The 27,668-nt window shown below is 48.1% G+C and overlaps 1 protein-coding gene across 4 annotated transcripts in view; it reads left to right on the forward strand.

Moving 5' to 3' along the window:
* GABRA3 (gamma-aminobutyric acid type A receptor subunit alpha3) overlaps positions 1-27,668 on the forward strand; it is a 487,939-nt gene that overhangs the window by 86,102 nt on the left and 374,169 nt on the right. For 2 of the 4 annotated variants that reach the window (XM_040405233.1, XM_040405234.1), the window contains exon 2: positions 4,073-4,181. The exons of 1 other annotated variant lie outside the window; for it this stretch is intronic. In XM_040405233.1, coding sequence (XP_040261167.1) covers positions 4,093-4,181 — 89 coding nt within the window. In that variant the 5' untranslated portion in view covers positions 4,073-4,092. Of the gene's footprint in view, positions 1-4,072; positions 4,189-27,668 lie in introns of those variants that run through there. One more of the 4 variants, XM_040405235.1, reaches the window with a different exon arrangement.

Genomic DNA, 27,668 nt, shown 5'->3' on the forward strand with positions numbered 1-27,668 from the left:
GTGTAATAACAAGTAATAGGCCTGTTGCCCACTGGCAATACAGATAGGTTCCTGGCACATTGGGACAGGTTGCCAGCTTCATTCTACATATTGCAGACTCTCTTGCCCATTTCCAACATGGTGGTATGTGTACTTCCTGTTACCGGGATGTGGCTGATTGTGAGATTGTTTTCATGTGATTGGTGGATATTTAAACCCGGCTGGGGTGCATATGCGACATGCCCCCTGGAGGAAGCAAGAGCGAAACGTACGTCGGGGAAGCGGAGATGGCACACCAGCATTGCGTTTTGTTTTTATCTTGTTGTTTTATTCCTATTTTGTTGTTTCCTGGTGTATTGTGGATCTGCTTTTCCAATCATGCTGCACATGCCAGGGATTTATGGCTGTGAAACCCTGTTACTTATTTATTTGGATGGTCTTACAGTATGTCTGCCTAAACATGTGTACGGAGGAGGGTGGGTTCCTATTTGTTTGTAGGCCCCAACCCTGCTATAGTCAATGACATGTACAGCTATGATGAGGTTCTTATAAATAGGAAAACAACTTAGGTTATTTGGGTGTGTGTTCCTTTATCACGCTCTTATGTATATGGACTGACCGGTATTGCTGGTGATGACCTCCTGGATGCCACATATGGGATCCAATTTAAAATTTATATTGTGAATTATTGTCATATATGTTTTAATGGGACCTTAATAAAGATATTTGTTATTAATATTGAGTGGAGGTGTGGCTTAGTGGTGTTGAGCACCTCCACACTATGTCAACTTGCCACTCTGTGGTCTCCTCATGCTGCTGCCACCTCCACACTATGTCACCTTGCCACTCTGTGGCCTCCTGATGCTGCTTCCACCTTACCACTATGTCATAGGGCCACTCTGTGGACTTCTCATGCTGTTACCACCCTCCCCACTTCATGACTGGGCCACTATTTTGCCTTTCGGCCTGGCTGACATCATCATTTATTTGACCCTTCTTCTGATCTGTCAGAAGGAAGGAAAAATGAGATGCACAACGGATCCTATCTGTGTAGCAGCTGTATGGCCTGTATGGTCCCATCAGAATTGGCTGATTTGTTAGCAAAAAGCAGGAGTGGATACAAAACACAGAAGACATGCAAATATTCCATTCACGTGTCATCTCTGTTTTGGATCCACTCCTGTTTTTTTTGGCATTAGCAATACTGATGGATTACTGACCAAATGCTGACCGAGTGAAGGCGGATGCTCCACAGACAATTTACATTTAATGTGGGTTATTGTTCTAAACGGATCAGAGGAAGGGCAAAATAATCAGTGACGTCAACACAAACTTACTGCTGACACCCTCGCCACTCTATCGGGGGGCTCTACTTGTATAATCGTTTAATAGAACAGATTCCGTAGACATCTATGTGGAATCAGCTGACGACGGTGTAAAAGGAGTGCGCTTCTTCTTGGCGCTAACATCGATCTGTAAGGTTGAGTTCATACTTGAGTTATTTGGTCAGTTTTGGCCCTGTAACTGCTCAAATTAGTGAAGTGTGCAGTGATTCTAAGAGCAATGCCTGTCATCCGCATGTCATACTGACTCACAGCATTATTTTACTACCACAGCAGACTGCTGTGTTACTGAATGGCCAGAAAATAGCAGTTTTTTTTACGCGATTCGGATCGAACCGATTATTTTCAGAAAATTCGGTGAACCAGCCAAATAAAATTTTTGAAACGTCTCTCTGCACTAAGTTCTCTCAAGTGCCCAGGGCGGCATTCAGTGTGTAGGTGCCCAGGCTGCTTTGCCTTCTTTTCACTTTACTCCTCCCCAGCCTCTGCCTTTGCCCGCCCTCCAAGTCCGGACCTATCGATGAGGCAAGAGACTTGGAGGGCGGGCAAAGGCAGAGACTGGGGGGAGTAAAGTGAAAAGAAGGCAGAGCAGCCTGGGCACCTACACACTGAACGCCGCCCCTGGGCACTTGCGAGTGCTCATTTGCATATGAATTAAACTTAGTTTTTCCTGCTGGTGCAAGTCTAAAGAAAAGAACAAAGGTACTGTTACAATCCTGTATAGGTGTGCTACAGAGCCATGTAAGCACTGCATATGGCCATATAGAGGTGACAGACTCCCTTTAACAGTATTTAGCTTCTAGTATATTATACATAGTAACATAGAAAAAAGACATCTGTTCATCCAGTTTGGCCTGTTATCCTGCAAGTTGATCCAGGGGAAGGCAAAAAATCCCCTGTGAGGTAGAAGCCAATTTTCCCCACTTAAAGGATAACTGTCGTATATATATTTTTTTGGAGTATTGGATTGTGGTGATTAATATCACTTTGGTGGCCCAATTTCAACTTTTCACTGTGTATTCAATTACCCCTTAATTCCACATTTTTGTTCCCTGTACTGCCTACTTTTACCTGTGCTTAAAATAGGGTTGCTAGGCATGGTCCGTCTATCTGTTGAAGGACGGAGCACGCAGCGTGCAAGGTCACATTACTGACAGCCAGGGACTGTAAGTAAATGATTAAAGCCAGGTCCTCCCCAGCAGCTGATAACAGTGCCTGGGCTGTGTGCACTTCTCCCTGTCCCTGCGCTTGGCAGACGCTCCCTCACTCAGCAGAGCTGGTCAATGCAGAGTTGAACCAGCGCACAACAGGGAAGGGAGATCTGCCATCTGCTCAGTGTATAAATGAAAGCAACATGTGGTAAGAGGACCCCTTTGTGCTGCAGGAGATTGACCCTTTAGGGGGGAGGGCTCTGGTTACTGACACTTTTGGGGGGCTATTGTTACTGGCTAGTGAGGGCAGTCAGGATTAGCCTCAGGGTGAGGGCAATGGTGGCCATCTTAACTGAATAGGGAAATTGCAGTTTTATGCAGACTGGTTGCTAAGGGCTGAATCTTATTAAATATGGGGTAAGTCAGTCTAATAGTAACTGATTCTGGAATATCATGTTATTAGTAACTACATATATGAAAATTGAAATTAGGGTCTAAATGTGACAGTTATCCTCTAAGGGGAAAAAATTCCTTCCCGACTCCAATCAGAATAACTCCCTGGATCAACGACCCCTCTCTAGTAGCTATAGCCTGTAATATTATTACACTCCAGAAATGCATCCAGGCCCCTCTTGAATTCCTTTATTGTATTCACCATCACCACCTCCTCAGGCAGAGAGTTCCATAGTCTCACTGCTCTTACCGTAAAGAATACTCTAATATGTTTGTGTACAAACCTTCTTTCCTCCAGACGCAGAGGATGTCCCCTCGTCACAGTCCTGGGGATAAATAGATGATGGGAGAGATCTCTGTACTGACCCTAATTTTGATAGTCTTTCAGGGTACTGTAGTCCACCCATTCCAGTTATTACTATATTTCCCAATAGAGTAAATGATCCTTGTAAAACACTGTCCTCACCCCTAACCACCAAGACCAGGCTGTTCGCACTGCCAGACTTCTGTACTATAGCATGCATTACATGGCAGCCTCCTCTCTCTGCCGCTGTGTACTAGTGCTTATTCTGCCACTAAGGCCAGGTTCACATCACATTTTTGCCATCCGTTTAACGTATACAAAAAAAGTATACATTAACGGATGCCTCAGATAACGTACAGTGGCGTTCGTCAACCTAGAGTTCCATTGTAAAAAAAAAATATATATGTTATGTATACATTTTATTACTGGGCTTTGCAGGAGTCAAAAGCGTGGTGCGCTGCATTTTTGTATTTATTATTTACTCATTTATTTTATGCAGTGCTTTACGGACATTAGCATCAAGCTGTCCCCAATGGGGTTCACAATCTAAGGTCCCTATCAGTATGTTTTTGGAGTGTGGATTTGGGGTGTGGTTGCTTTTAGTAAAACATATAAATGATGAACTTTTGGCAAATATACACCCAAGGATATATTGGATGTAATGGATACTACCACTTCTCCAGACACTCTGTCACACAAGGCTATACATCCTCTGTGCAATGCCATACATACTCCATGGGCGTAGGACCACTTATAACAGATGTCTTTGCATGTGTTTTGTAAAGATAATATTATATAATTTGATATTGGAGCATCATAAATATTTTTTGTTTGTTCTCCAGATCTAGCAGATAGCCACCTTATGGCGCATGGGCAGGAAGAGAAATCTTTACTATCACTGGTTGCTCTAGGAGTCCTGCTGCAGTTGTGCTTGCTGTCTCCAGGAAAAGGGTAAGAAGTAAGAAGACAATCACAAACAAATTAAAATAGTGTATCTTTAGTGAACACAACTAAATCATTGGGGCACTCAAATAGTTTAGTCTACTCCACTTTGAGACAACATGTTCATTGATTACAGTACTTAAATGAGGTTAACAATTTGTCACAGTCCCTGTGTCTCAAAGGCGTTGTCCATTTGTTCCTTCTCAGTGTGCTGTCCAGTATCAGTCTCACTATGTGACACTCAGACCACTCACGAGGTCTACTCCACATTCACTACTCTGACAGTAGTGCAGTCTTGTCATTTTAACCCTGACTCCCAAGGACTCACACTACACTACTCCTCACACCATTTAATCCACTTCGTTCACCGTAATCTAGTTTAGGACTGCACTACCAGCCCACATGTCAGACATGCAAAACCAGCATACCTCACTATAATTATCTCTCAAGCTCATAAAGATCCTCATCAATCCCTTAAGGCTCATGAACATGACCTTTGATGTTTTGCGGTCCGCAGATTGCGGATCCACAAAATGTGGACACCAAAACAGACCTATCCTTGTCCATAACGGCTATGTGTACATACTTACATTTAACAGCAATTCTCGTTTTTTTGCGGCCCCACTGAACTGAATGTTTGCCGCAAAAAAAAGGCTCGCCTCCTCAGCACTCCCTCAGTGCGCCTGCGCCGATGACGTCACCGAAAGAGAAGACGTCATCGGCGTAGGCGCACTGAGGGAGTGCTGAGGAGGCGAGCCTCCTTATCTCAGAGCGCCTGCGCCGAATCAACACAGGCGCACGATTTTTGAAATGCTGACAGGGCCAGTCGGAGGAGGAGATCGCGGCTGGCCCTGTCAATCAACAGGAGGAGGGGGCATTTTTTTGCGGCTGCTACCAGCAAGTAGACGCCCTACTTGCTGGTAGACAGGTAATTAGCATATTATAAAAGTAAGTTTTTTGAGATATCTACTGAACGAAAATGATTAATAACATAATGTATAGATATATCGCAGGATAGGGATTATAAGTACACAAAAAAAAAAAGAGTTTAGTGGGGTGACAGAAGCCCTTTAATTCTGAACACAGCTACATCCCCAGTTAAAAGAGGGTGTGCACACTTATGCAACCACATTATTTTAGTTTGTTTTTTTTCTTTCCCCCACCTAAAAGATTTCAGTTTGTTTTTCAATTGAGTGGTACAGTTTATAGGTCACATTAAAGGTGGAAAAAGTTCTGAAATGATTTATTTTTGTCTAATTTTTTTACATCACAGAAACCTGACATTTTAACAGGGGTGTGTAGACTTTTTATATCCACTGTGTGTATATATATATATATATATATATATATATATATATATATATATATATATATATATGTGTGTATGTGTGTGTGTATGTCCGCGATCACTCAAAAACACAACCATCGATTTCAACTAAACTTGGTATACACATCCCTTGCTACCTAGAAAGAAATCTTGTGGGGGTCTCAGCTCTCTAGGATGTACCGTTCCTGAGATATTCCCAAAATATGACCTGCATTAGCCAATACAAGCCTGCAAGTCTTTCACTCATATCCCAACTGCCATACACACGGTCACATGTCCCTTATCAGCCAATAGAAGCTCGCAAGCCCTTACTCTCCACATACAAACAGTTTTACTCCAGGTTTCCATAACAACCCAGCCATTTTTCTTCACTGCTGTAGGTCAGCTTTAGGCTAGGGTTACACGACACATAGGGCACAACTACACTGCTACATGCATCCATCTTGGATGGATTTTTTGCGACTGTCATATTGCAGTCGCAGAATGTTGCAGTGCAACACCATAGCCTATCATTATAAAAATTGTAGCTCGATATATGTACGACAAAATTACATGCGACACATGTCGTCATGTAGCCCTAGCCTAGCCTTAAAGGGGCAGGGCGATGTGTAGGTCACTGTAAAGGGGGCAGGGGCCACTATTAAAGGGGCAGGGCGCTGTGGAAGACACTGTTAAGTTGGCAGGGGCCACAATTAAAGGGGCAGGCCACTGTGGAGGTCACTGTTAAAGGGGTGGGCACTGTGGAGTTCACTGTTAAGGGGGTGTTCACTGTGGAGGCCACTGTTAAGGGTCAGGCCACTATTGAAGGGGCAGCTGCTGTGTAGTCAACTGTTAAGGGGGCGGACACTGTGGAGATCACTGTTAAAGGGGCGTTCACTGTGGAGTTCACTGTTAAAGGGGCGAGCACTGTGGAGGTCACTGTTAAAGGGGCGGGCACTGTGGAGGTCACTGTTAAAGGGGCGGGCACTGTGGAGGTCACTGTTAAAGGGGCGGGCACTGTGGAGGTCACTGTTAAAGGGGCGGGCACTGTGGAGATCCCTGTTAAAGGGGCGGTGTCACAGAAGGTAGGTAAGCGGGGAAATAACCAAACATGGGAAAACAAACAGAATAAACGACTAGGCCCAAAAGCTAGGGAGAAAAGGGTCACCTCCTAGCGATCCCTAAAAGCTTTCCCTAAACTGCTGTGCCTATGTGCATACCCTTAGGGTGGATATGCACATGCCCTTGTGCCTAAACCTGAAAGCCCTGGGCAAACCCTAAGCAGCAGGGAAAAGGGAAGAGGCAACCTGCTTCTTCAAGAAGAAGCAAGCGTCTTCCTAGAGGCCTATAGAACACACAAAGGGAAATAAAGGAGAGGACTTATCTGAGCAGAGCTGGAGCAGACAATCCAACACACATCAAGAGCTCCCAGGAAAGAACTATAACCTGCATAGGCCACTGGGGGGAGAAGGAATAAATAGCCTCGCTAATAATCAACCCAGTACACCTGAGGGAAGGTGGATCCAGCTCAAACCCAAACCAAAACAAAGAGAAGAATCAGACATGTGCAGCCAGCCTGTCAGATCTCCGCACATTCACAGGGCAAGGCGTGACAGGCGGGCACTGTGCAGTTCACTGTTAAAGGGGCAGGGTGCTGTGGGGGGGGTCATTGTTAAGGGGTGAGGGGCTGTAGAGTTCAGTTAAAGGGGCATGGTGCTGTAGAGAGACATAGAATGTGCCGGCAGATAAGAACCATTTGGCCCATCTAGTCTGCCCAATATACTGAATACTATGGATAGCCCCTGGCCCCACCTTATATGAAGGATGGCCTTATGCCTATCCCATGCATGCTTAAACTCATTCACTGTATTTGCAGCTACCACTTCTGCAGGAAGGGTATTCCATGCATCCACTACTCTCTCAGTAAAGTAATACTTCCTGATATTACTTTTAAACCTTTGCCCCTCTAATTTAAAACTATGTCCTTTTGTAGCAGTTTTCTTCTTTTAAATATTCTCTCCTCTTTTACCTTGTTGATTCCCTTTATGTATTTAAAAGTTTCTATCATATCCCCTCTGTCTCATCTTTCTTCCAAGCTATACATGTTAAGGTCCTTTAATCTTTCCTGGTAAGTTTTATCCTGCAATCCATATACCAGTTTAGTAGCTCTTCTCTGAACTCTCTCCAAAATATCAATATCCTTCTGGAGATATGGTCTCCAGTACTGAGCACAATACTCCAAATGAGGTCTCACAAGTGCTCTGTAGAGCGGCATGAGCACCTCTCTCTTTCTACTGGTAATGCCTCTCCCTATACACCCAAGCATTCTGCTAGCATTTCCTGCTGCTCTATGACATTGTCTGCCTACCTTTAAGTCTTCTGAAATAATGACCCCTAAATCCCTTTCCTCAGATACTGAGGTTAGGACTGTATCACTGATTGTATATTCTGATCTTGGGTTTTTACGCCCCAGGTGCATTATCTTGCACTTATCAACATTAAATTTTAGTTGCCAGATTTTTGACCATTCCTCTAGTTTTCCTAAATCCTTTTCCATTTGGTGTATCCCTCCAGGAATATTAACCCTGTTACAAATCTTTGTGTCATCAGCAAAAAGACACACCTTACCATCGAGGCCTTCTGCAATTTCGCTGATAAAGATATTAAACAATATGGGTCCCAGAACAGATCCCTGAGGTACCCCACTGGTAACAAGACCATGGTCTGAATATACTCCATTGACTACAACCCTCTGTTGCCTGTCCCTCAGCCACTGCCTAATCCATTCAACAATATAGGAGTCCAAGCCCAAAGACTGCAATTTATTGATAAGCCTTCTATGTGGGACAGTATCAAAAGCCTTACTAAAGTCTAGATAAGCGATGTCTACTGCACCTCCTCCATCTATTATTTTAGTCACCCAATCAAAAAAATCAATAAGATTAGTTTGACATGATCTCCCTGAAGTAAACCCATACTGTTTTTCATCTTTCAATCCATGGGATTTTAGATGTTCCACAATCCTCTCCTTAAGTATGGTTTCCATTAATTTCCCCACTATTGATGTCAGGCTTACTGGCCTATAGTTGCCCGATTCCTCCCTACTACCTTTCTTGTGAATGGTCACTATGGTGGCAGGGCTGTTTGAAGGAATTTGGGGTCCCAAGCAAAATAGACATGGAGGCCCCCCCCGCCTCCACGCCCTCCCAACCTTACGTGTATGTAATTTATCACTTACCACTATCTTGTTTTTTTTTATCCTCCTCTTCCTTTCTCTTCTTTCTTTTCTGGCTTCCTGAAGCATAATTCCGCTTCATGATGACTGCCGACTCCACAGATCCCCCCCTAAACAGTGCCATACACAGATCCCCCCCTAAACAGTGCCATCCACGGATCCCCCCTAAACAGTGCCATCCACAGATCCCCCTAAACAGTGCCATCCACAGATCCCCCCCCTAAACAGTGCCATCCACAGATCCCCCCTAAACAGTGCCATCCACAGATCCCCCCTCCCCTAAACAGTGCCATCCACAGATCCCCCTCCCCTAAACAGTGCCATCCACAGATCCCCCCCTAAACAGTGCCATCCACAGATCCCCCCTAAACAGTTCCATCCACAGATCCCCCCTAAACAGTGCCATCCACAGATCCCCCCCTAAACAGTGCCATCCACAGATCCCCCCTAAACAGTGCAATCCACAGACCCCCCCCTAAACAGTGCCAACCACAGATCCCCCCCTAAACAATGCCATCCACAGATCCCCCCTAAACAGTGCCATCCACAGATCCCCCCCTAAACACTGCCATCCACAGATCCCCCCCCTCATAACAGTGCCATCCACAGATCCCCCTCCACGCCGCTCACAGCAGTATATTTATAAACTAATCAGTAACTACTTTAACTTTAATAATTGCTCATTGCTGAGCTCTTTACTTGGATTTTTTTGATATCTTACTCTGTCTTAGCTCCTCCGGTAACAGCAGGCAGTGCGGGGGGCGGCGCTCACTCACTGACGTCACGCGCCTGCGCCGCCTAGTGGGAGGAGCAGGCGCGTGACGTCAGTGAGTGAGCGCCGCCCCCCGCACTGCCTGCTGTTACCGGAGGAGCTAAGACAAAGTAAGATATCCAAAAAAATCCAAGTAAAGAGCTCAGCAATGAGCAATTATTAAAGTTAAAGTAGTTACTGATTAGTTTATAAATATACTGCTGTGAGCGGCGTGGCCCTGTATATTCTAACCCCCAGGCAAGCGTCCCTGTCACCATGGGAACGCCTGGGGGTTAGAAAATACTATCGGATCTTCTGAGTTCTCAGTGGCCTGGCTGGAGCCTCCGCAGCCACTGTGTCGGCCCGGCCCTGCGTGCACTCTGCTCTAGTCCTGACTCCTCCCCAGCCAGGCCCGAGCCTCGGACCATGACTCGGGCCTGGCTGCCTGTGTGTAGTGTGTGTGGAAATAAAAAATAAAATAAAATAAAATAAATCGACAGAAGTTTGGGGCCCCGGGCCAGCTCGGGGCCCCAAGCAATTGCTTGTTTTGCCTGTCTGTTAGCGACGGGCCTGTATGGTGGATACTATCGATACTATCGATATCTTTTAACAACACACACAAACATGTGAAAAAGTGAAATAGATGAAATATACCCGTGCAAAGATGGGTCCTTCTGCTAGTAATAATAATAAACTCAAATACTTACTTCCATTCTGCTGTCAGAAATGTGGTGCAGGACACAGACCTCTTCTGCTCTGTGCCCTGAGATATATGAAGCCCTGCTCAGGCAGCGTGATGATGATGAAACGCCACTAATAGGCTACACGCTCTAGGACTAATCCTATTAGAACGAACGGTAGGGCAGGTAGACATCACTTCCATGCCCCATCACAGCATTCAACTGTATCACTGTCCTTAGAACAGCGATACATTTGAATATGCAGAGTTGAGTGTCACGAACTATGGATCCGATCGCTCCGGATCCCACAGCTCTGACGTAGTGGTCTGTGACGGAGTCTGCGCACACACAGAGACCTCACGTGACCGGGGTATTACCATCCGGCTAACACCCCCCCCCCACTACACTTCGGTAACTGCCACCACGTGGGTTCCCGGTCCACGAGCCGACTATCCGGGTCATTCACTATCACACAGATCAGTGGATGAACCGGATATCACTTACTGACCAACCGCAGTCAATCACCCCCAGCTACAATTCCTAAATGCAATTTAACTAACTACCTGGTAACGTCTCTTCAAAGGCAAGGTACGTTGTTCAGCAGCTTAGAATATGGAAGACTTGGCCACTTAGATTTTATAATCTTTAATAAGAGGTAAAAAGCAGTGCATACAAATCTAAGGAAAATGACTATAAATCTACAGAATAATAATAACAATATAAATAATCACGACAGTTCAAATGAAAGGGAAAAAGGTGAAAGAATACTTAGTTTCTCTGGAGGCTTTCAGATGGTCGCTCATATGTCCTTTTTGAATCCTTGCAAACCCAGTTCAGTATGTATCAGGGGAGACCCTCAAAGTTCTTCTGATACAGGGATATGCTGTCAATGTCCAATTAAGTGTCTGGTGATGTTCCATGGGTCTCTCTCCTCTGTCCTTGTGCACAGGTTTTTATGAACTCTGCCATGGGAAGGAGACTTACTCCTGTCAGCCAATGGCAGCAGAGTGACTGTGAAGCCTAGGGATTGGCCTCCAAGGGTTTTATGACCCCCATCAAAGTTCAGTTCCTACAATGAGGATTATACTTAAGCCTGTATCTCCCTGATACATCGGCATATTTTTATACAGAATACATATTTGCGATCCTTATTTATTTACATACAGAATGAGACCACACACGGTAATGCTGGGACCTGTAGTTCTTCTACCACCCATAGGTGAGCTACAGAATCACATCCTCTGGTCATATTTGATACCCAATTAACCACAATACTCTGTAGAGCCTGGATCTGGTGTCAGAAAGGGCATAAGTTGATTCATAACTGAAATATGAAAGTGGACTGGTTTTATGCCCAGAGCTAATTAAGGGCTATTAGCTCTCCTCAAACCAGACCTGGAAATTAATGACGTCACGCTCCAGCCAGGCTTGACAGCGAGCTGATCTTTATCTTATAGGACAGGATGAGCTGGGCCTGGTATGGCCTTTATGACCTTTTATAGCCGGCCTCACAGAGTAGTGGTAATAAAAGTGTCCATCTATATCATACTTGACCCAGGCTTCAGGAAGATGAGAGTTCACTGTTCCTTTACATAGGCCAGAAGCATACAAAATGGCTACCCAGAGGAATTATGTATGTATGCCGGCACACCTCCCTCTTTTAAAAGGTTGCCTGGGGAAATGGCCACAAGCCTATTCTTCAGCAACCCAGCCGTCTCCGGCCGATTCTCCCTGCCGCGACAACCCGTCGGCATTTCCATGTAAACTACCTTTTCTGTGCTGCACGGTGAAGTTGTACTGCTGCAAAATCAGGCTCCATCTCAGCAGTTTCGCATTGTCTCCTGCGAGACGTGCCAACCAGCTGAGGGGATTGTGATCGGTGATCACTGTGAAATTGCGTCCATACAGGTAGTGTTGTAGCTTTTGCAGGGACCACACAATAGCTAAACACTCCTTCTCTATTGTGGAGTAGCTGGTCTCCCTGGCCAGTAACTTACGGCTCAGGTATAGTACAGGATGCTCCTCCCCGGCCTGGTTCACCTGACTCAGGACTGCACCCAGACCAAAGGCGGAAGCATCCGTGTGGACCACAAACTTCCGAGTGAAATCTGGGGCCTGAAGCACAGGAGAACTGGCTAGTGCATCCTTCAGGGCCTGGAAGCCTTGCTCGCATTCCGGCGTCCATGACACCATCCTGGGCAGCTTCTTCTTGGTCAAGTCTGTCAGAGGCTTGGCCAGGGTGCTATAGTTCGGGATGAACTTCCTATAGTACCCGGCCGTTCCCAAGAAAGACATGACCTGTTTCTTGGTGAGGGGTGTTGGCCATCTCGTAATGGCTTCCACCTTCTCTATTTCAGGCCTCAGTGTGCCTCCTCCTACTCTGTGGCCTAAGTAAGTGACCTCATTCATGCCCAGCTGGCACTTGCTAGGCTTAACAGTTAGTCCAGCCGCAGCAAGTTTGTCCAGTACTTGCGACAGGTGCACCAGGTGCTCCTTCCACGTGGCGCTATACACGGCAATGTCGTCTAAATAGGCGACAGCACATTCTTCTAGTCCTTCCAGCAAGTCATTCACAAGCCTTTGAAAGGTGGCTGGCGCATTCTTCATCCCAAACGGCATTACAGTAAATTCATATAAGCCGAAAGGGGTGATGAAGGCCGACTTCTCCTGAGCCTCCGAGGTCAGGGGAATCTGCCAATACCCCCTGCTCAGGTCCATGATTGTCAGGTAGCTGGCTCCTGCCAACTTATCTAACAGTTCATCAATCCTGGGCATGGGGTAAGCATCCGAGGTTGTGATGGCATTCAGTTTCCGATAATCCACACAGAACCTGGTTGTCTGATCTTTCTTCGGGACCAGAACCACCGGTGAGGCCCAAGCACTGTGGGATTTCTGAATGACCCCGAGCTGCTTCATATCCTCGATCTCCCTCCTGAGGTCTGCCTGGACCTCCATTGAGACTCGGTAGGCGGACTGCTTTGTGGGAGCATGTGTACCTGTGTCCACATGATGGACTGCAAGGTGTGTTCTCCCGGGTTTCCCTGTAAAAGTGTCACGGTGAGCCGTCAACACTTCTAAGAGCTGAGATCTCTGCTGGGACGAGAGTTGAGGGTTGAGGGTTAAGTCCACCTCCAACTCTCGAGTGTCAGCTAGCAGATCTAGTAGGGGGTCGGCCTCCTCCCTTTCGGGCAGGCTGCAAACCGGCATAACATGTGGCGTTCTCTCGCGATGCTCCTTGAGCATGTTGACGTGAAACGTCTTCTGTCTTCTACCTCCCTCTCCAAGGCCCACCACATAATTTACCTTACTCAGACGTTTGACAATGGGGTACGGCCCTTCCCATGCAGCTTGCAGTTTGTTTTGCCGCATCGGCAGCAGGACATAGACCTTCTGCCCCTCCTGGTAGATTCTCTCTCGGGCAGTGCGGTTATACCACTGCTTCTGTTTGCTTTGGGCCTGCACCATATTCTCCTGTACCAGACCTACAAGCGACTCCATTTTGTCTCGGAACCTGAGGACATAGTCTACTACAGAGACTCCTGTTCCGGCAACCTTGCCTTCCCAAGACTCTCTGATTAGGTCTAGGGGACCTCTTACTCGTCGCCCATACAGGAGTTCAAAGGGCGAAAACCCGGTTGACTCCTGGGGAACCTCTCTGTAGGCAAATAGCAGGTGAGGTAGATATCGTTCCCAGTCCGTCCCTTGCGCCTCCACGAACGTCTTCAGCATCTGCTTCAACGTCCCGTTGAAGCGCTCACAGAGGCCGTTTGTTTGTGGGTGGTAAGGGCTGGCTACGATATGGTTCACCTGTATTTTCCTACAGAGCCCCTGCATTAGTTCAGACATAAACTGAGGTCCTTGGTCGCTGAGAAGCTCAGCTGGGAACCCCACTCTCGTGAAGATCCCCAGCAGGGCATCCGCAACCTTGTCCGCCCTAATGGAGGATAACGCCACTGCTTCTGGGTAGCGCGTTGCGTAATCCACCAGGGTTAATATGAACCGTTTACCCGAACTGCTGGGGATGGCCAGTGGACCAATGATGTCCACGGCCACCCTCCTGAAGGGTTCATCAATTATCGGTAAGGGATTCAATGGAGCTCGGTGACGGTCTCCTGCTTTGCCAACTCGCTGACAGGTGTCGCAGGACCTGCAGTACTTGGCGACATCTGCCCCGAGGCCAGGCCAGAAAAAATTCTGCATCACCCGGGACTTTGTTTTGGTTACTCCCAGGTGACCAGCTAAGGGGATCTCATGAGCCACTTGCAGTAATTGTTCCCTGAACTGCACAGGTACAATGAGCTGCCTCTTGAGTGGCCCCACCCTACTGTCACTGTGGGAGATGTCCTCCTTATACAGTTTCCCATTGTCCCAACACACTCGGTATTTGTCTCCCTCAGTGGGAGGGCTGGCAGCTAACCCTCTTAGCTGCTCCAAGGTAGGGTCATCTCGCAGGGCCTGCTCAAAGGCGGCACTACAAGTCCCAGCCAGCTGTCCTGTGGCGAACAGGGACAGTGGCTGAGTCTCTGACGCGGTTAAGTCCACGGGGTCCGAACCGGTGGAAGGGGACACTTCCACTTGCTCTTCCCCAATGGAGCGTTCCGCTGCGGCTTTTGCAGCCCTGCGAGTGACGGGCAACACAGGCACAATAATGTCATAACATTTAACATTTGCACAACTTGAATCAGTTAAACACATGTCCGCTACCTGTGTACATACACCCGCCATCCCCTCTACATCTCCTGACGTAGGAGAACTGCTCCCACACACCCCACCTCCCACCTCCCGCGGTCCATCCCCAAGGTTTTCTGATGTTATGCAAACATCCTTGCACAGTACCTCGGTATGTCCAGGGACCTCCATAGGGACGGGTGAGTCCTGTGTGCTTCCAGGGGGCACGTAGCACGAGACCAATCGTCCTAGGTCAGTGCCTAATAAAACATTTGTGGGGATCTCCGCCGAGACTCCCACTTCCCTTACTCCACTCCCAGCCCCCCAATCAAGGAAAACACGAGCTAGGGGAACATTAGGGCTCACCCCCCCAACTCCCGTGATGGTGAGGCTTTTGCCGGGAATAAGGTCTGCGTCATCCACTAGTTCAGGCCGAACTAGTGTGACTTCGGCTCCTGTATCGCGGAAGCCTGTGGTGCACCGGTTGCCCACAGTAACCGACTGTAGGTTGTCTGCGGTGTGTCTTGCAGCTCCATTCACCAACAGCACAGATGATGGGTTGCGGGCAAGCTTGCCAGGGGGTGCTGTCTTCTTCTCCGGGCACGAGTGGCTGAGGTGTCCTGGCTTGCCACACGCATAGCACTTGCGCACATCTGTCGGTGCTGGCTTGACTCCTTCGGGTCTTTGTGCAGGCCTGTGAAAGGGTCGCTGGACCGGAACCGACAAAGCTGGCCGGGAGGAAGAAGCAGATGAAGAGGTTCCTCCCAGGCGGGACAGAGTGTCTTTGAATGCCCGAGTGCTGGGCATGGCGACGTATTCATCGGCTAACTCGGCCGCCTCTCGCGCACTCTTCGGCTTGTGCTCACATACATATTTTTGCACATCTGTGGGGCAATTGGAGACAAACTGTTCTCGGACCATCAGATCCGCCAGGGACTGCTTGGTGTCCTCTGTGAGGGGATCAGACCACTGTTGGAAGGTGGTCTGCAACTTGCCCAGATGGTCCGTAAAAGTATCTGAACCGTAAACGGTAAGTCTCTGGAGTCAGCTGGTACTTGACCAGAATAGCCTTTTTGATGACCGTGTAACTGGTACGCTCTGCTAATGGTAGTCCGACCAGGGCCTCCATAGCTTTGCCCTTCAGTGCGGACATTAGATGTCCCGCCCACTGCGGCTCTGGTACCTGGTACTGCTGGCATGAGGTTTCAAAAGCATGCAGGAAAAGATCAATGTCACAGTTCTCAGACTCCATCACAGGCAGTTTTGGCTTGACCATCAGGGATGCGCCTGTGGATGTAGCCTGCCGGTCGGACCCCTGAAGCTGTACTCGGGCCATCTCCAGTTCATGCCTGCGGATAGCTTCCTGTTCTCGTTCTGCAGCCTCTCGCTCAGCCTTGCGCTCTGCAGCCTCGAGCTCAGCCTTGCGCTCTGCCCGACGTGCCTCCAGCAGCCGAAAATATAAGTCCGGGTTACTGAGCATTAGTTGGTCCAGACCATTTTGGGATGGCATAGAGACAGAGTTATGTCCAGCTAGAGGACTGCAAGCCCCAGCAGGCTGTCCTCCTCCCAGTTCCTCATCCTCATTCTGGAAGGGGTCACCTGGCTCAGGGGCCCCTGAGTGTCCTCCATTCTCTGAATCCTGCAGGGATGACTCTTGACTCCTCCGTGCACATAACTCCTGGATAAGGACAGTCTTATTTTTCCCATATACTTGGATGCCTTTGTGCTCACACAGAGCTGTGATATCAGACACGCTCATGGCGTCATAATTCACGGATTCGGACATTATTGCCAAATAAAAGATAGGACAGAAAACAAGAGAGAGGGGAGGGTACTGTCGTGAATTATTATTCTATCAAAACTAATGCACTGTGCTTCGTCTTCCAGAATTTTCAATCCTTTAGTACAGAGTTATGGACATAACTTCATGCACTAATATTCTAAGCATACAGAATCCCGTAAGCTGCCACCAGAAAATGTCACGAACTATGGATCCGATCGCCCTGGATCCCACAGCTCTGACGTAGTGGTCTGTGACGGAGTCTGCGCACACACAGAGACCTCACGTGACCGGGGTATTACCATCCGGCTAACACCCCCCCCCACTACACTTCGGTAACTGCCACCACGTGGGTTCCCGGTCCACGAGCCGACTATCCGGGTCATTCACTATCACACAGATCAGTGGATGAACCGGATATCACTTACTGACCAACCGCAGTCAATCACCCCCAGCTACAATTCCTAAATGCAATTTAACTAACTACCTGGTAACGTCTCTTCAAAGGCAAGGTACGTTGTTCAGCAGCTTAGAATATGGAAGACTTGGCCACTTAGATTTTATAATCTTTAATAAGAGGTAAAAAGCAGTGCATACAAATCTAAGGAAAATGACTATAAATCTACAGAATAATAATAACAATATAAATAATCACGACAGTTCAAATGAAAGGGAAAAAGGTGAAAGAATACTTAGTTTCTCTGGAGGCTTTCAGATGGTCGCTCATATGTCCTTTTTGAATCCTTGCAAACCCAGTTCAGTATGTATCAGGGGAGACCCTCAAAGTTCTTCTGATACAGGGATATGCTGTCAATGTCCAATTAAGTGTCTGGTGATGTTCCATGGGTCTCTCTCCTCTGTCCTTGTGCACAGATTTTTATGAACTCTGCCATGGGCAGGAGACTTACTCCTGTCAGCCAATGGCAGCAGAGTGACTGTGAAGCCTAGGGATTGGCCTCCAAGGGTTTTATGACCCCCATCAAAGTTCAGTTCCTACAATGAGGATTATACTTAAGCCTGTATCTCCCTGATACATCGGCATATTTTTATACAGAATACATATTTGCGATCCTTATTTATTTACATACAGAATGAGACCACACACGGTAATGCTGGGACCTGTAGTTCTTCTACCACCCATAGGTGAGCTACAGAATCACATCCTCTGGTCATATTTGATACCCAATTAACCACAATACTCTGTAGAGCCTGGATCTGGTGTCAGAAAGGGCATAAGTTGATTCATAACTGAAATATGAAAGTGGACTGGTTTTATGCCCAGAGCTAATTAAGGGCTATTAGCTCTCCTCAAACCAGACCTGGAAATTAATGACGTCACGCTCCAGCCAGGCTTGACAGCGAGCTGATCTTTATCTTATAGGACAGGATGAGCTGGGCCTGGTATGGCCTTTATGACCTTTTATAGCCGGCCTCACAGAGTAGTGGTAATAAAAGTGTCCATCTATATCATACTTGACCCAGGCTTCAGGAAGATGAGAGTTCACTGTTCCTTTACATAGGCCAGAAGCATACAAAATGGCTACCCAGAGGAATTATGTATGTATGCCGGCACATTGAGCACTTACACAATGAAAGCACTCATTGCCCAAGGTTTTTCCTCCGCCCCCACTTGTCCCTGACTGGTGCTGCCTGAGGCAATCGCCTCACCTCGCTTCATTGGCGGTGCACCCCTGAGAATCAGGCAACAATGTAAAGAAAAAGGTAACTGAAAAAGGATACATGGCCATTCAAAAGGATGGAAAAGGTCACAAAATTCACCTTCCTTACAGGTCTGGCTACAAACTTCTCTAACTCCAAGCAAGATCTTCTCATCACAGTAAGGTGTGCTGCAAAGTGTGATTGCAAATTGTGACATATGCAACAGATGAAATCAAAATGACCCTAGTTGGCCCAGAATAAGGTCCCATTCACACGTCCGCAATTTCGTTCCGCAAGGAATTGCGGACCCATTCATTTCTATGGGGCCGCATGATGTGCTGGCCGGATATGGATTTGCGGACCCGCACTTCCGTGTCCACAATTCCGTTCCCCAAAAAAATAGAACATGTCCTATTCTTGTCCGCAATTGCGGACAAGAATAGGCATATTTTATTAGTTCCGGCGATGTGCGGTCCGCAAAATGCAGAACACACATTGCTGGTGTCCGTGTTTTGCAGATCCGCGGATTTGTGGATCCGCAAAACACGCTACGGACGTGTGAATGGACCCTAAATCAATACAAAAAAGAAAATCAATAGCCTAAGGCTATGCAAATTATGTTTATATATCATTTATATAAAATGTAACTTTTATTGTTTCTTCTTTTAAAAAGAAAAAAAAAATGAAAGAAAGCCTTTTCTGTGGTTGAGGCAAACAGCATTTAGTTAGGTAGGTAATTATCCTTATGTGTTTTTTTTCTGGTAAAGGCAGAAATTGCAACCTCTGTACAGGGGAGTATTTACATTCATAATGCCACTATGAGTGTTGAATAGAGAGATTGTGTCTTTTTGTATCTCTCCTCGCAGAAGGCCCAGGCTTCGCATGGGTATATTTTATCTATTTCACTTCATGTTTGTGTGTGTCGTTAAAAGATATCGACAGTATCCCCATAACAGTGACCTCTACAGCACCCTGCCCCTTTAAAAGTGAACCCCACAGTGCCTGCCCCTTTAACAGTGACCTCCACAGTGCCTGCCCCCTTAACAGTGACCTCCACAGTGAACGCCTTTTAATCAGTGACCTCCACAGTGCCTGCCCCTTTAAAAATGACCTCCTCAGTCCCCACACCTTTAACAATGATGTCCACAGTGCCTGTCCCTTTAACAGTGACCTCCACAGTGAATGCCCCTTTATCAATGACCTCCACAGTGCCTGCCACTTTAACAGCGACCTCCACAATAAACGCGCCCTTAACAGTGACCTTCACAGTGCCCGTCCCTTTAACAGTGACCACCACAGTGCCCGCCCCCTTAACAGTGACCTGCACAGTGTATGCCCCTTTAACAGTGACCTCCAGTGACCTTTAATTGTGGCCCCTGCCAACTTAACAGTGTCCTCCACAGTGCCCTACCCCTTTAAGGCTAGGGCTACATGATGACATGTGTCGCACAACATTTTGTCGTACCAATGTCGCGCAACAATTTTCATAATGATAGGCTATGGTGTTGCACTGTGACATTCTGCGACTGCAACACGACAGTCACAAGAAATCCATCCAAGATGGATGCATGTAGCAGTGTAGTTGTACCCTATGTGTCGGGTAGCCCTAGCCTAAAGCTGACCTACGGCAGTGAAGAAAAATGGCTGGGTTGTTATGGAAACCTGGAGTAAAACTGTGTGGATGTGGAGACTAAGGGCTTGCGAGCTTCTATTGACTGATAAGGGACATGTGACCGTGTGTATGGCAGTTGGGATATGAGTGAAAGACTTGCAGGCTTATATTGGCTAATGCAAGTCATATTTTGGGAATATCTCAGGAACGGTACGTCCTAGAGAGCTGAGACCCCCACAAGATTTCTTTCCAGGTAGCAAGGGATGTGTATACCAAGTTTAGTTGAAATCGATCGTTGCGTTTTTGAGTGATCGCGGACATACACACACACATACATAGATACATACTGTAAGGGATTAGCTCTCTTCCGGGGGTCACTCTCACAAGTATCTTCACCAGACACCAAGTTCAAGGTCCAAACTTGAACTTTATTTTCACAGAGCAAACATAAATTAACCCCTTGCCTTTCTGAGCTCTAACTAAACATGAAATATCCCTACCTCACTTAAAGCACCGTTCACACACGGTAATAACATGCGGCTTTTCCAGCCTCTCAGGCTGTAGCAAGTCCAGTACCTTTGGGAGTATGTGGTCTAGCAGTTCTGCCGACTCTGACCTTGCGACCGTCGTTTCCCAGACCTTGTGGAGTCCGCCAAAGTTCAGGATATCACCTAGCCCCGGGCCCCTCAGCCAGCCCGGCTGAGACCACTCTTACAGAGCCTCCAGCAGGACTCTGTTGCACAAGTATTAAGGCAGATTGCCTGGATTTGTGGGAGGGGCTGAGGTCCGCCTCCAGCCTATTTAGGGCACTCCCCTTACCTGGCTCCTGCATCATTGAGGTCTGAGCTTTTGAGAGAGGAGGTCGCTTGTGGAGGGTCTGGAGAGTTGCCTGCGAGTCGCTGAATTTCTGGGAGTTTTTCGTTGCCATCAGTTCTGGATTTGGAGCATTTCGGTTCTATTTTTCCAGCTTTACTCAGGTTCACTGTGGGTCACGTTTTGCCCGTTAAACTGCGAGTCATCCATACGGTGCAGCCGGGGCCTCACGGTTGCCCCCTGTACCGGTTCATTTCATTTCATCATACGCTGCACCAATGTCACTGTTTTCTCGTACAAGTCACCAGTATTTCATTTCTGTCACGCCTTGTTCATGCACAAATTTGTCTACACCGTACCACTATTCCGGTCGGCCCCCTGCGGCAAGCATGCAGTCGTTCCTGGGCAATCCCCCATTTCTGTTCATTTCATTTCACCAAACGCTGCACTAATGTCACAGCTTTCTCGCCCAGGTCACCAGCATTTCATTTCTGCCATGTCTTGTTCATACATAAATTTATCTGCACCGTATCACCACTCCGGTCAACACCCCTGCGGCATGCAGGCAGTGGTTTTCTGAGTCATCCATACGGTACAGCCGGGGCCTCACGGTTGCCCCCTGTACCGGTTCATTCATTTCATCATACGCTGCACCAATGTCACGGTTTCTCATACAAATCACCAGTTTTCATTTCTGTCACGCCTTGTTCATGCGCAATTTGTCCACACCGTACTACGATTCCGGTTAACACCTCTGCAACATGCGGCAATGGTTTCTGGCCTAATCCCCCATTTCTGTTTCATTTCATTTCATGGACGCTGCGCAATGTCACGGATTTCTCACAGTCACCAGCATCTCATTTTGTCATGTCTTGTTCAAGCAATCCCACAGAAACAACACTGCGGTCAGCACCCCTGGGGTTCCAGGCTCGTTCCCCATTTCTTTTTCAGTCCATATCACCCCACAATCACCCACATTCATGCCCCCCCCCTCATGTTCATGTGCACGGCTGCAGGAGCACAAATGCGTATGTGTCATTCATACGGTACAGGCAGGGCCTCACGGTTGCCCCTGTACCGGTTCATTTCATCAATGCGCACCAATATCACGGTTTCATACAAGTCACCAGTATTCATTTCTGTCACACCTGTTTCATGCGTATTTATTCACAAACCGCACCACCATTCCGGTCAACAGCTCTGGCAGCATGCGGCCAATGGTTCCTGGATTAAATCCCCCTTTTCTGTTGTTCTTTTCACACACTGCACCCATGTCACGGCTGCTCGCAGCAATCACCGGCAGCTCATTGCTCATGCCTATTCTGGCGTCTCCCCACAGGACCGTCACTCCGGTCAGCTCCCTGATGGTTCCAGCCCCATTCCCCATTTCTGGTTTATTTCATTTCACCCCTCAACATCCAACATTCATGCCCTCCCCTCCTCGTATTCATGTACACAGCACAGGGGCCAGCTGCGGTACACCCGGCACACCCCCCATTCATTTCAACCTCCACTGGGCTTACCACTGCACAGACATCCCCTCCCCACCGCCTCCTGCCTGTTTTGCCGCTCCTCCTGCCGCGCGGCCGATGGCGCCCGGCCGCGTCCTGGTGCCTGGTCTGCGCATGCGCGGCCGGGGTTCTGCGCATGCGCGGCGATTTCGTCGGCGCATGCGCGGTGTCCCAGCGGCCGTGGGGGGACTCCGGACGAATGGGATCAAAACAAATGGCTTTCATTTTCATATGCTCCAAAATGTTACTCCTTACAAACAATCACATAAACTTCCAAGCATGATCCACATGAGTCACTTAACTTTGCCAACAACGTTCATGGCCCCCCCCCCCCGTGTATTTACGTGCGCAGCTACAGGGGCCAGCGGCGGTGCAACCGGCACACCCCCTATTCATTTCAACCTCCTCTGGGCTGACCGCTGCACAGTCATCCCCTCCCAACCGCCTCCTGCCTGTTTTACCGCTCCTCCTGCCGCGCGGCCGATGGCGCCCGGCCGCGTCCTGGTGCCTGGTCTGCGCATGCGCGGCCGGGGTTCTGCGCATGCGCGGCGATTCCGTCGGCGCATGCGCGGTGTCCCGGCGGCCGTGCGCGCCGCATCTGATGCGGGGGGCCGCCGTCGGACGGCAGGGGGGCCTTCCAGCACGGGACGGCAGGGGGGCCTTCCAGCACGCCCCTCCAAAGTCAAACATCACCCCAGCAGCCCTACACAATAATAATAATAAAAAAAAAACAAAAAAAAAAAACAGGGCGGAGGAGTTATCGTCTGGTTACTAATAAAGGTAATAAAAAAAAAAATAAAAAAAAACAGGGGGGAGGAGTTATTGTCTGGTTACTAATAAAGAAAAAAAAAAAAAAAGGGGGGGGGAAGAGATATCAGCTGGTCACCAAAAAAAAAAAAAATAATTAAAGGACACAGACCAATACGTTCCATTGGATTGCAAAACGCATATTCCCACTTGTGCATGGCCATGCGCCACGCGCTGGTCTCTTCTCACACCAGGCGCAAGCTATCATTTCATGAACAACCGTCATGATCCTCCGGGTCATGCATATGTACCATGTACATTGTCACATTTCATCACACCATTTTATGTCTACCCTCCCCCTTTTTCAGGCGGTCAACCCATATTGTATTTTGCACTACCGTGTATCCGGAGAATTTTTTCTTACCACCAGGTACGTTCACCTGCTCATTTAACAAAAGTCTTCCTTACATTTCGAATGATCCCGTTAGGGTCAGCGTGCTGGCTTTAGGGGCACCATCATCCCACTAGGTTACCCCCTTCTTGGCTTCGCCAGCAGTTAGTGGTCCCGCGAGGCCGACACCCCGCCTCAAACGTACAGAGGCACCCGCCCAACGCGCCACCTCGTTAGTAAGCCGCCTCGCGTGTTGCATAGAGAGGGCCTCACCTGTCACTCCCTTCCCCTAGTCCTGTCTTACAGTCACCGAGAGGCCAACGCTCCTGCCACTACCACAAGTGGCCTCATTAACCCCTCGCGCCAAATCATAGGTAGAGCCTCTCAAGCCGCTTGGCAAATTAGCAGGGCCTCATCTGTCACCATGCAAGTATAATTTTTTCGCCATCCGGCCTAGCTAGCTTGCCAGCACGATCCTGTGTTTCCCCAAGCTAATCAACTGTTTTGTTTTACCATGTCTCTGGAAGGGATAGAGAACTTCTCCCTACCTGGCACCCCTGCTAGATCCGTCACTGCTACCCAGGGAGACGGTCTAGCCGGTCCAGCACCCATCAGATCCTGGACAATCCCGCGCATAACGACGGAGTTAAGGTGACGGCTTGTTCCCTTCCCCGCCACGGCGAGGGGAGCAGAGCTTTTCCGGCTGCTGCGCATGCCAATCGATAACAGGGAGGCAGGGGAAGGACCTAGCCAGTCCAGCACAGGGGATATACATACCATGCTGTCCTCTCTAAATGTCATCCATGTCTAAAGTCAACGCCAGGTTGGAGAGGCTGGAATCGGTCACCGCGACCCTCTCCCTGGCAGGGCCACCACCGGCAGCGTCACCGGCGCAGGCCGGATTGCCAGTGATCACGTCGACCGTTAGCCTGGAGGACCAAGAAGTCAGCCCGGCGCACATAATACCGGAGGAGGAACCTGGGGTACCCGTCGCCACCAAGAAGACAGAAGGGCCAGACACGGTCATCACCTTTCCTGGGTACCCAGTTGGATTCAGCCTCAATGCAAGCCAGTTTGCCATCCGGGAAGATCCAGGACATTCTCGCCCACATAGACAACTACCTTCAACTCAGCACCGGCAGCCGCAAAGAACGGCAGTCCCTGCTGGGCTCCCTGATCTTTGCCATGCGCATCCACCTCAGGGTCGCTCATTTATATCACGGCTCCTGCACCTCTCCCCTTTTTTCCTACACGACTCGCACAGGTTGTCCCTGGATGCCCACGCTGCGGCAGGTCTGGGCATGTGGGGGAGATTTCTGTCCACCTGGAATGGCGGGAGCTTGTTTCTCCCTCAGCCGTCGGACTCTTCCCCCTCTATCTGGTCAGATGCGGCATCTACCACAGGCTTCGCGGCCATTTTTGGGAACGATTGGCTGTGGGGCAGCTGGCCTCCTGCGGTCCGGGGTTTGGAAGGATTCTCCACTGCCTCAGCGCTTTTCAAGATCTGCCCCATCGTGGCGGCTGCCGTAGCGTGGGGTCATTCATGGGCAAACATGTCGGTCCAGTGCTATTCAGACAACCATACGACCTGCCAGTTCATCAACAGGATCGTTCCAAATCTCTCACAATCGTGAGGTTTCTGCGGAGACTTCCTTGGTTGGCCACTTGCAATAATTTCTTCTTACATTGTTTCCATGTCCCGGGTGGTGTGCAATACGGCAGCTGACAATCTGTCTCGCGTCAAATTTCAGGCATTTCATCAAGCTCTCCCATCAGCGTCACCCACGGCCTCCATCACTCCATCATTTCAAACAGCTCATTCTGGATTAGAAGGCATCATGCGGCATAGCCAGTCTTTGTCCCACTTAGCACTATCAGACAATACACATAGAACATACGACAGAGCGTTCACACTATTCAACAGGTTCCTGTTGGAACACAACATCACGCACCCTTTTGTCATGACGTCTCTTCCGGGGTTGGCTTCTTTTGCCACCTCAAACTCAAATGTCATACAACACCATCAAACTATATCTCACCGGCATTTCAACATCATATGCTAATCATACACCCCAATAACATCAGCTTCATGTCCTCGCACCAGATCAAATCCATACTCAGAGGATTCAGGAAACGGAACCCGCACGTCCAGCTCAGAGGCTACCCATAATCAATCATATCTTCAAAGCATTATCCGACTTAATGGACGCCACGCCTCTTGAAACAGATACCAACTCCATCATCAAAACTGCAATTTACTTGGCCTTCTACGGATTCCTGAGTTCCGGGAAATTCACTACAGCCTCCACGACCCAAACCTCACCTTGTCTTCTTGTCGCCCACGTGTCAAAACACATGGTTCACTACATCCTGTCCTTACCTCACTCCAAGAATAGTCAGCACTTACCCGTCAACATTTCATATTACCCCACGCACAACAGATGGTGTCCAGTCAGGGTCCTGGATGCTTACAATCAGCGTCACAAGTTCTACCCTCTCAACCGCTACTTCAACTACATGGTTCGGTACTCACCACCACCTTCATGACCCATGCCGGGTCATCCCTCACACAACTAGGCCTCAACGCAGCCAACTACTCAGGGCATTCCTTTCGCATTGGAGCCACGTTCACGGCCTCCAGTGCCAACATCCTCACTCATGTCATCAGGGAATTGGGGCGCTGGGAGTCATCCGCTTACGCGCAATACATTCCCAATCCAACACAAGAGTTAAGAGTGGCTTTCCGAAACATGTCGGGTCAAGCTATTGATACATCAATTGGCTACAATAAACTGGTTTATTTCCATTTTGCCCTCTTCTTTCTCAGGCCTACCTCATCCTCGGTTTCGGCACACCACAACCGACTGCACTCATTCCCTGCTTTCCCAGGGCTCTTCACTGTACTACCGTAAGCCCCTTACACAAATAATATTTTTTTGACCGATTGTCTTAGTTAGGGTCTCATTTTTTGCAGGATGAGATGACGGTTTGATTGCTACTATTTTGGGGGGCATATGCCTTTTTGATCGCTTGGTGTTGCACTTCATGTGATGTTAGGTGACAAAATTATTATTTTTTTGCACCGTTTTTTTTATTTTTATTTTTTTATTTTGTTCACCTGAGGGGTTAAGTCATGCGATATTTTTATAGAGCTGTTTTTTACAGATGCAGCGATACCTAATATGTCTATTTTTTTTATTTATTTCACTTTAACACAATAATAGCATTTTTGAAACAAAAAAATTATGTTTTAATGTCTCCATGTTCTGAGAGCTATAGTTCTTTTATTTTTTGAACGATTTTCCTATGTAGGGGCTCATTTTTTTTCGGGATGAGGTGACGGTTTTATTGGCTTTTTGATCACTTGGAGTTGCACTTTTTGTTATGTAAGGTGACAAAAATGGCTTTTTTCGACACTGTTTTTTTTTAATGGTGTTTATCGGACGGGGTGGATCATGTGATATATTTATAGAGCCGGTCGTTACGTATGCAGCAATACCAAATATGTCTATTTTATTAAAAAAAAATTCAATTTTTACCATTTTTTTCAATTATTTAATTGGGGAATTATTTTTGTTACATGTGAAACTTCTTTTTTTTTTTTTAAACACTTTATTGTTGATTTCTCCTGTAACTGGGGCTTACATAGTAGTCCCAGTTGCAGGGGAAATACAGCCCCCAGTGCAGGGCTGATCGAGGTCTGTAGAAGACCCGACAGCTCCTGCACTCTCCCGGCCCTAGCGATCACATGACCACCGGGGCGCAGTGATTTAGAAGGCAGGGACACCTGCGAACTGTCCCTGCCTTCTCTCTCGGGTGGCCTGCTGCCACTGACAGATGGACCCCCACTTGGCAGCTGCATGATTAGTGTGCAGCTGCCATCTCTGAATGGATGTTCCAGAACGTCCATTCAGAGATAAACATCCACCCATAGGACGTTAATATCCTATGGGCGGATGTGAAGTGGTTAAAGATGAAGTATGATGGCAGACATTCACAGCAAAATGCACAAACATCCATGTGGCAGAATTTACACATATATGGATATCCTGCAGTTAAAGGGGTATTTCCACAGCGCATTTTCATACTTACCTGCTGCCAGCGCACCGTTCACTTCCTGGATTCTGGCTGGGGGCGGACCTCATCTTGATTGACGCCTTCTCCCGGCTGGGCTGCGTGCTGGACTGAATGCGCATGCCGCCGCGCATGCGCCATGGTGACTTATCCATGGCCAGTATAGTACAGAGCCGGCGTGCGTGTTCGTGGCTCTGTACTATTCTGGCCAGGAAGAAGTCATCATGGCGCATGCGCAGCGGCGTGCGCGTTCAGAACAGCGACCGGCC

The sequence above is a fragment of the Bufo bufo genome, chromosome 8 (genome assembly GCF_905171765.1).
Source record: "Bufo bufo chromosome 8, aBufBuf1.1, whole genome shotgun sequence".
NCBI classification, from domain to species: domain Eukaryota; kingdom Metazoa; phylum Chordata; class Amphibia; order Anura; family Bufonidae; genus Bufo; species Bufo bufo.